At 40.0% G+C, this 10,000-nt stretch overlaps 3 protein-coding genes across 7 annotated transcripts in view; 1 reads left to right on the forward strand and 2 right to left on the reverse strand.

The window, feature by feature from the left end:
- LOC122981768 (polymeric immunoglobulin receptor-like) overlaps nt 1-10,000 on the forward strand; it is a 724,120-nt gene that overhangs the window by 201,177 nt on the left and 512,943 nt on the right. The window lies entirely within an intron of this gene.
- Nucleotides 1-10,000, reverse strand: part of LOC122981723 — a 930,226-nt gene that overhangs the window by 56,996 nt on the left and 863,230 nt on the right. The window lies entirely within an intron of this gene.
- LOC122981739 (extracellular sulfatase Sulf-2-like) overlaps nt 1-10,000 on the reverse strand; it is a 92,104-nt gene that overhangs the window by 26,998 nt on the left and 55,106 nt on the right. For 4 of the 5 annotated variants that reach the window (XM_044350456.1, XM_044350454.1, XM_044350455.1 and 1 more), the window contains exons 4-7: nt 8,636-8,862; nt 6,298-6,418; nt 1,024-1,142; nt 658-809 (exon numbers count right to left, since the gene is read on the reverse strand). In XM_044350456.1, the coding sequence (XP_044206391.1) occupies nt 658-809; nt 1,024-1,142; nt 6,298-6,418; nt 8,636-8,795 (552 nt within the window). In that variant the 5' untranslated portion in view covers nt 8,796-8,862. The remainder of the gene's footprint in view (nt 1-657; nt 810-1,023; nt 1,143-6,297; nt 6,419-8,635; nt 8,863-10,000) is intronic. The other variant, XM_044350453.1, reaches the window with a different exon arrangement.

The raw sequence follows: 10,000 nt of genomic DNA on the forward strand, positions 1-10,000 counted from the left end.
TACGCAAACCTGAAGTAAATCAAACACGTTTTACCCGCTTCCTCATTCACCACGCATCACCAGCACATCAAGAAGTGAGTGACGTTATAAAGGAAACGTGTTCTTCAAACTTTCCAGCTGACTGAAGGCTAAACAGATAAATTGAGAGCCACTAATTAAGTAATTCAGGCGCATAAATGATTAAATTGAGCACAGAGTTGTTTTGTTTTTTTTTCCTCCTGGGCTCTGTGTTATTTAGTAAATTCTGATAATGAAAAGATTAATTATCAGAGAGTTCGTTAGACTCAGAGAAATGGATTTGCAGTTTTATAGCTGCTGTTTGTCCAGTGTTTGTGTTTGTGGAAAAAGCTTTTTTTTGGGGCCAGTTTGTGTCATGTGATGATCTCAGAAGTTGCAGCTGCTACACAAGAATTGCTTCAAAGCTCAGCATCGTTCTTGTTGGGTCCATGTAGTGCTGATGACATCACCAAAACCGCCCAATCAATGAGGTCAACAGTACATTTTTTTTTTTCCCTTTGTCTGGACCAAATGGACAAAACTAAAGGTGTGACGGCAGCTTAACCAACTGCAGTACACTCTAATAAATGTGCTGTACCTACCTGTGTGTGTGTGTGTGTGTGTGTGTGTGTGTGTGTGTGTGTGTGTGTGTGTCCATACCTGTGGGTACTGCGCTCCGTGTTTCTCTCGGACTCCGTTGCGACTCAGAGTGTAGTTGTAGAAGCGGCTGTTCTTCACCAAACCGAGCCACTCTCTCCACCCGGCGGGGACGTACGAGCCGTTATACTCGTTCAGATACTTCCCAAAGAAGGCTGGAGACACACACGCACACACACACACACACACACACACACACACATACACACACATACACACACACACACATACACACACACACACACACACACACACATACACACACACACACACACACACACACATACACACAGTCAGTCAGTCAGGAGAATCACCGAGTAGTAGAATAAAAACATTATGTGTGTGTGTGTGTGTGTGTGTTGTTTCTACCTGTCCTGTATCCAGTGTTGTTAAGGTAGACCCCGAAGGTCCGCGGCTCGTGCTGCCGTTGCCATGACATCGAGGAACAGTTCTCGTTGTTGGTGTAGGTGTTGTGGTTGTGGACGTACCTGGAGACAGAGATCAAAGCCGCATTAATGACCAGGAAAACTCCCCCAAACTCTCATAAAGGTCATAAAGGCTCCTGGTTTACTGTGTGGAAACTGTTGTTAATGCACCACTAAAGCACCACGTAAACTAGAAGGACTGTGGATCAGGAGCTCCAGCAGGCGTCCACTTTTACATATAGAGACCTGAAGTCAAACCACAACTTCCAGGTTCTGTTCCAGAAGCAGGAAACCTCATTAAAAATGTCATTAACATCCATAACTGCTAGGGGTGTGACCGAATACAAATACATTTGGCAAAGCACAAATAGTGTTTGTTTTTTTACGAATATTTGTTTCATACAAATATTTCAAAAATTATTTGTTTTCAGGAAGAAAAATAAACCATGTGAAATACCAGCGTGCAGGTCGGTTACATCACTATCTCAGTGTCTCTCCTCTGCTCCGCTGTGACGTCTATCAGCAGGTCTCAGTGAGGGGAGTCACATCCACCTGCTACATGACGCACATGTCCTTATTTGGACATCAGTCTGGGCTACTGACACAAGCTTCATAAACACTTATTGTAACTAAAATTAAAAGCGTAATAAAAACAAAAACAGGATTTTTAAGCCTCTTTCCACTTTTATTCGAATACAAATACAAATAATTTTGCTGCCTCAACAAATACAGATACAAATACAAATACTGGGCTCTCTGCACATCCCTAGTAACTACACTAATAAGTAAATAGTAAGTAAATATCCAGCCTTGAACAGAACCTCAACAGTACGTTTTATATGTTTAGATAAGGACGGGAGTCTAAATATCGTTGTTTATTCAATATTTATGTTTTTAGTGGCCTTTAACGAACTTTATCTCCCATAAGTCCTTGAGGTTTGTTGGCTAAAGGTCACGCGTCAACAGACGAGTTGAGTCCATGAGTGAGTGGAGGGACGGCGGCGACGAGTTCAGACATGTCTGTAATAACAACTATAATAATAAACAATTCAATTCAATTCAAATAAGCTTTATTGGAACGACAGATGAGAAATACAAGTCTGTACCGTCTGTACGCAGCTCAGATTACAGCTACAAACAGCAACAACGACTTTAGAAAAAAGCTTTGGGAGTTTTATGGATATGGACACCTCGTTGTCGCTGTAGTTTTTTCTGTGAGCACAATGAAAACATAGTTTAACTTAAGTTAAAAATGTCTGACAGCAGCTGCGCTCTCAGAATGTAGAAAGCAAACGCCGGGAACGCTATATCACTTGTTATGTAGGACAAATTCTCACTTAAGTTTCCGTCTGTCTGCGTTAACCTCTCTTATTATATGTGTATGATACCTAAACAGCGTGTACGAGGTCACATGATGAGTTCACATGGTTCTAATGTGGAAGTTGTAAAACACTGGCGAGGCACTGTGAACATATAATACAAGCAGTATACAAAGAACTACTATAACTCAGTATAACGCAGCTGTCAGCAGATATAAGTGTTTATTAATGTATTAGTCAACATCTACAACTGCTCCTGTGGGCACCTAGAAGTGTTTGCTGCTGTATAAACAGATAATGAATGATTACAGTGAAACACAACTGTAATAATATAAAATATGTCTTCACAGAAGTTATAATAAATACTGAACATTAATAAACACTCCCAGAGGCTCACAGTTGTGAAACTGTAACATCTATTCTAAACTGTCTAGTAGACAAACACTAAATAAACACCTCAGACTCTGAACTGTATCACAGCAACATTTTTAGCAGGAAAATATCAATACTGGATGTCTCCCACTGACACCGCAGCTCTTTCATTAGATATCTGAAAATGTACCTTTCAGAATGCCATTGACAAAGAGAGGAAGAGTGCACTCATTTCAGGATGTATTGGATGCCGTTATTAAAGAAGATACGAGTGATTTTGAGACTGAGTCAGAGGACAGTGATGGCAATGAAGGAAACATAGCACAGGATGACCAGGATCAGGAAGTAAGAGTGAAAGCCTGAGGGAGAACCAGGCAGAAAGCCAGAGAGTGAGGATACGCCTGGTACAACACAGCACAGGCAGAAGGCAGAAGGCAGAGTTCATAAAACCCTGAAACAACCTTCACAGGTGCTGATTTTGCAGCCACCTCTAACTGTTTACTACAAACCCCCCCACTGTGTCTTCAGAGATGCTTCAGAATGTGACGATCAAGAGCAATAAGTACAGTCTCCAGAAACACAGGACAGATGCTGACATATCTGTTAAAGAGCTGCAACAAATGATAGACATGTACTTGCAAATGGGTGTAGTGCAAATGTCAGTGTTTACTGGGAAGCCGACACACACTAGGGCCCCTGTAGCTGACGTAATGCCTCGTAACAGACAAACAGGACAAACTCTGGAAGATTAGGACATGGTTGGATGCATTCAGACAGAAATGCCTACAGATAGTGCCAGAGGAGGATAACTCTATGGATGAAATGATGATTCCTTTTAAGTTCTGTGGAATCAGACAATACATGCGTGGGAAACCCCATCCCTTCAAGGCTTCAAGGTTTGGGCAAGAACAGGAATCTCAGGCATAGTTTAAGACTTTGACGTGTACCAAGGGAGTGTGCAGGGTAATCGTGCCAAGTCTTAGCTTGGATTATCAGGAGATACAGTCATGAAGCTTGCATCAACACTCCCTGCAGGACAAAACGACAAAAGAGTATTTGCAGACAATTTCTTCATTTCTTTGCCTCTACTCGTCAGACTCCTTGAGGTTGAAATCCACTATGTTGGAACAGTACGACCTGTGCATGTGCCAAACCTCAGGTTAGCAGAAGAGAAGGAGCTGAGAAAACAAGGCAGACGGAGCTTTGACTTCAGAGTGGAGCAAAGTCACAACCAGTCTGTGCTCCTCTCTCCACTTGTGGTGGTCCACACCCAGGTGACAAGGTTGACCAGTGGGAAAAATCCAGTAAGTCTTATATTGAGGGACGTACAACTGATTCATGGTGGCGATCAATTTGCTTGATTCCTTTACAGCCAAGTACAAGTTCACATTAGGTCCAGCGCTGGTATTTGTACATTTTTTTTGGCACTCCATCATCCTTGCAGTGGTCAATGCTCGGCTGCAATTCGAGTGTGACTGTACAACCCTGCCGATCCCTGAGAAAGGAAGTCATGAACAAGCACAGCTGGAAACCTCTCTCATCCAAATCAGTAACCCTGAAGAGAAGCAAACCATCCACAGATGAGGCAAGAGCACAAAGCCTCAGTGTGAAAAAAAAAATGGCCCACAGTGCTCCCCCTCCTGATGTTCACAGGGATAATGTGAGGCACTTGCCAATGAGAGTTGAAAAAAGAGAGGCCGCCGCTGCTGGATCTGCAAGGATGGATATACATCACCTGCATGATTCAGGAGTGATGTTCGTTTGATCACAGATCAAAAAAAAACCTGCTTCCTTCAGTTTCACACATAAAGAGACCCAAACAAGGACGACGTCCACCAGATAAGAACAGTCAAAAATCATTATGATGTTCAAGCAAAGCTCAATATGTAAACATGAAGAAATTATAGAGGACTGATGTAATAAAATTCCAATTTTGCAAGGTCAAAAAAAAAGTTCCAATAACAAGTTGTTTTCTTACAGTTTTTCAGCATTATAGCATGGATCACTATTATAATTTTAACTAGTCAAATTCATATGCTTTTTATTGTGCTGTATCAAACAGTCTCATGTCAATAAAATTCACTTTTAAGATACATATTTTGATATTATTGGATCATCAATGACTGATAATCTATGGACATTGTCAAAATTAAAGCAGTGATATTTGTAAGCACTAAGACCTGCTGCTGCACTTCTGCATCATTTTCACAAAATCCTCCAAAAACTAAAAAATGAAAAGAACTATTTTTCTTGATCAGAGATTTGCTAAAACCAGTTTAAAAAAGGAGAAAAACCAGTGCTTGGTTTCAGAGGGTTGAAATGTCGTCTTCCTCAGTGCTCTCCTTCTTATTTTTCTATCCTTGATCTCAAAGCACATATTGTTATTTCTTAACTTTTTAAATTATAAATTAAAAGGGTTTTTTGCCTTGTAAGTCCACTCCAGTCAGAGCTCTGGAAGTCAGAGCTGAATGACATAAGGTATCAGGAATGTGATGATAATGGTACTTGTTTCGCTTCTGTGTGTAATTTTCTGACTAAACTGATGTAAAATATTATTTGACTTATCCGTCGTTTATCCTGCTCTGGTTCGTTAATGCATCCTATTAAGCTCTAATAACGTTGCAGATATTCATAAGCTGCCTGTCAGAATAGAGTTTTTCACCATCAGCCGCATTAATTAATTGTTTGCATTTTGACATTTTGAGACGTGGAGGCACTGAGCTCGAAGGTCGAAATCGTCACATGGGAAATTTTTGACCTCTGACTTGCGTGGAACGCAGCGTTAGTCCTAGTTTTGAGTAAAGCTCCAAAAACACTGGATACTACATTTTCCCATGATGCAACTCAGTAACTGCACAACAGTGATTTTCACAACTATAGAATAAGGTGCATGTTTTTGTTAAATTTCTAGTGAATAAATTTACACACTCAGAATTCAGACACTCAAATAAAATATAGTACAGCTTGACATCATTGTTCTGTCTTGTAGTGATGTATCTGTATCTTTCAAACACCTTCAGTTTGTGACTCAGGACCACAGATGTATAATAAGAGCTGGATACCAGACTGAAAATGGCGCCTGTTCAGTCCAATTAGAATTGCTCACCTGGCATAAAAGCCAAGAAACTTTCTAGCTTCCAGGTTTACGTTTGCGTTGTACAGAATATGCACCGTAGCGTTTCTCACGCTGGCTCCTCCCAGATTTTTAAATCACTTTTCTCGCCTTGAGAGTCATAACTGACCTTGTTTGCAGTTCGAGGCGTCCTGTCAACAGAGACAGACGTCTCTTTTATAATGGTGGTCTATGGGGAAAATGCATTTTTGGGCTGCAGGGATTTGACATCACTATGACATCACCTGGGTCATTTTCTCAGCTCCTCCAGCCACATCAGACATAACACAACCTGTTTTTTGCTGTTTTTGACGTGTAAAATCAGTGGAATTAGTTTTTTAAGCGTTTCAGAAAATCAATTAGTCAATACGTCGGGTACAGATGGAAATGTGTCTGTCTGTCTTTTAGCACTTACTTCCCAGTGAGCATGCTCGAACGTGACGGACAGCACATGGGCGTGGTCACGAAGGCGTTGGAGAAAGAAGTCCCGCCCTCCTCCATGATACGGCGAGTCTTATTCATCGCCTGCATCGAACCTACAGAGAGATAAAGAGAGACGTTGTTGCAGCATGTTGTACAATGTTTGACGAGCAGGTTAGATGTTTGTAGTGTAGAAAGAGACGCAGAGTTTGGAGGTTGATGTGTTTTCTAATCTCTTTGCAAAAACCAAAAACACAAGTGTAAAAGTGTGAGGAATGGATTCAATCGTGTGTCCGTTTGCTCAAACATAAGCTACAAACATTAGCATGCCCGGCTAACTAGCTTACTACCTGCACTAGCTTACTGCTTTGAAGGCCAAGAGTTAGCATATAATTAGCTAACAACATGATTTTGTGGGGTTACAGGTAACATTAGAAAAAGTCCTGTTCAGGACTGACATATCCACCAGTGGGAGCTTTATTAGGCTAAGATTAACATTAGCTAATGTTAGCTAACGTCCTGCTCGCTATTTGATTCGGTAGTTTAGCAGAGATGACTTTATCAGACTCATCAGTTAGTCCTCATCCTCCTGTTTCCTCATAAAAGTGAAACATGCTGTTTGAAAATGCAAACAATAAAGCATAAATTAACATAACCTCTATAATATAATAATGTAACCTCTGTGCTGCCTGTGCAAGCAGTGTGCGTTATAAAGAAATATCAGTTTGATACCGATTTATTTCTTTTATCAGTGTACTGTAATACTACGGCTAACTACTTCAGCTCAGTCCTACACTACAAGAACAAGTTTTCTCTTTTGTTTCCATTTCTTCTACATGGATCATCATCTGATGAATTTTTATCCTGGGAGTTGTTAGCTTTAGTTTCAGTCTTTTTACGTCATTAGACAGCATATAATTACCATAATACCATGTATATAGCCATCAAACGCATGTTTGAGTCTGCTGAAAACATGGAAAAGTCAGTCAGAAAAGAGTTTCCAACCACCTCACAGAGTTGGAGTTAGCTAGCTAATAAAATCTGTCAGAGTTCAGTCGTTTCAGTCGGCAACATCAGCAGTTTCCATCTCAAAATGAAAAATGAGATTTTATCTGAAATGAAAGACATTAAATCTGGAGTTGGACCGCTGGTTTCCATCCTGTATTCCCCTTTCAAATGTTTCTTTTAATGATATCTTCAATATTATCAAACATAAAAACACAGGACTCTCCTGGATAACATTTAGCTTCTTTCCACTGTTAGCGGCGCATGTGACCAAACTTTAAGCTCTGATGATTTAAAGGACCAGTGTGTATTGGCAGAAACAGAATATGATATTCACAATTATGTTATTATTAGTGTATAATCACCTGAAAATAAGAATCGTTGTGTTTTTTTTTTACCTTAGAAAGAGCCTTTTATCCTTGTATTCATTTGGTTGCAATCTGCAACCTCACCACTAGATACCACTAAATCTGACACACTGGTCCTTTAAAGTCAAGTGTCCATATGAATAGTGAAAGAGGTTTTCCTCGCTGTAATCATTCCTCCTGTTCATACTGGATATTAAAAGATCCTTCAAATGTGCTTTCAATGTTAGTGATGGAGGATAAAATCCACAGTGTGTCCACACAGTCATTTAAAAGTCTGTGTGAAGCTTCTATTCAGCTTCAGCAGTCTGAGTTAGTCATATCAAGTGGATATCTGACACATTTACAGTCTTTTTAGCATCAAATTCCCTCTTTGTGTTTCCTCGGACAGTGTTTCCCTGTTGAGCTGCAGGTGGAAGTATAGTAACAAAAAGAGGAACTTTGGCACTAAAAAGACTGTAACGTTGAAAGATATCTACTTGATTTGACTCATTTGGACGCTGAAGCTTCATATTAGCTTCAGACTGTGGATTTTGTCCTCCATCACTTCCATTGTAAGGTCATTATGAAGGGATCTTCTAATGGTCAGTATGAACAGGAGGAATGATTACAGCAAGAAAAACAGCTTTAATGTTCATTTAGACTCCTGACTGTTGGTTTAAGATGGACTTGATAAACTGTGAACCACTCCTTTAACTGGGAGAGTGCTTAAACTGGAAGTTAGATAACATCATATACGGGATAAATGAACCAGGATAAATGAACCAGGAACTGTAAACTGTATGTGTGCAGTGTTATTGACAGGCGTAGCAACAGTAACTAAGGGGATGTGAGGAGTTTGCTAAGGGTTAATTATGGTGAAAGATGTTTTGTCAGTTTTAAATTTGAACCACCAGTAACATTAATAGTAACTGTGACATAAACAGTATCAGTAATAGCACTAATAACAACAGCTTCACTCACCCAGCTCCAGGTCCTGGTCGTCGGTCAGGACCAGGATGATGTTCGGCCGGATGTTGCGTCTGTCTCTCTGGAGGCGGGACTTCAGACGCTGGCCGGGCGGGAAGTGGGCGTGGCTGAGCGTCATAGTGACGAACAGGAAGAGGAGGAGTCGGCCCGCCATAGCCTTCGACCCCTGACCTCCCAAACAGGTCAACCAATCAGCTGCTTCTCCTGCTGAGTCTCAACTTCTGGAAGAAAAACAGACAAACGGTTCATTTAAGTGCATGAATTTCCTTCATATCATTAAACTTCTTGGGCACCAGAACCTCAGTATGATGCAATACGTAAACGTCCTGTCATGTCTGAATAACATTTATGTATTTGACGAAATGAAAAAAATCTATTTGTTGTATCTCGTGCTTAAAGTCAGTGTCAAAGGTCACCATATAAATCTGCAATAACTAGTTTCCATCAGCTTTAAGTTGACATGTTGAACTTGTTAGCAAACAGTTGTTTATTTCCACATCCAGCAGTTATGGAGCAACATTGATAATGTCAATAATCACATGTGGGGTTCCTCAGGGTTCTAGTCTTGGTCCTTCATAGTTTCAACCTGGTTAAAGCTGCTGAACTTGTTTTCAGCAGAATAGTCTGTAAAAACTACTTCTGTCATATTATCAGCTTATAGAGTAGTTGTGGCTAACATGTTAGCAAACAGTTGCTTATTTACGGAGCAACATTATCATTCATGTGGAGTCGTGTTTCTGTCCAATATTCACTCTCTTTTAACTCTGTTTTTGTTCTCCACCAACTCCTGAGGGAAATATCTGGCTCTTTAGCTGCTAAATGCTCCACTATGTTCACCAGCTAGTCTACAGCTAACTGTGAGCAGGTAGTGAACAGCAGCTATGAGACGCTGAGAGTGAACCAGAACAGTAAAGTTACAGCCGGACAGATAAACAACGAGAGGAGCTGCAGAGTCTCTGATAGATTCATCACTATGAGACAAACACATTACACACTGACACATCAGACTGTTATTATTATAAAACACTAATTATAGCTGCTTTAACCAAGTCAATCAGGAGGAATATTGTAGGAAAATGAAATAAATGAACAGTAAACGTTGGCAGATGATGTTCAGTTTGAACATTTTATTGGCAGCAGGCGGCATCATGTTTCCCACAAAATATATTAAATATATTTATATTATATTATAAATAGTTTTATATTAAAGTAATTTATAGGAAACAGGATTTAGAGCTGTCGTTTTAGTTTTGGACTGTTTTAAAACATGTTTCACTGACATTTTATAGACGATACTGTCAATCAAATAACTGAGGAAATAATCTGTTAATTTTTATTTTGATTAGATTATTTTTTAGA

This window comes from Thunnus albacares, chromosome 5, assembly GCF_914725855.1.
Source record: "Thunnus albacares chromosome 5, fThuAlb1.1, whole genome shotgun sequence".
In the NCBI taxonomy this organism is placed as follows: domain Eukaryota; kingdom Metazoa; phylum Chordata; class Actinopteri; order Scombriformes; family Scombridae; genus Thunnus; species Thunnus albacares.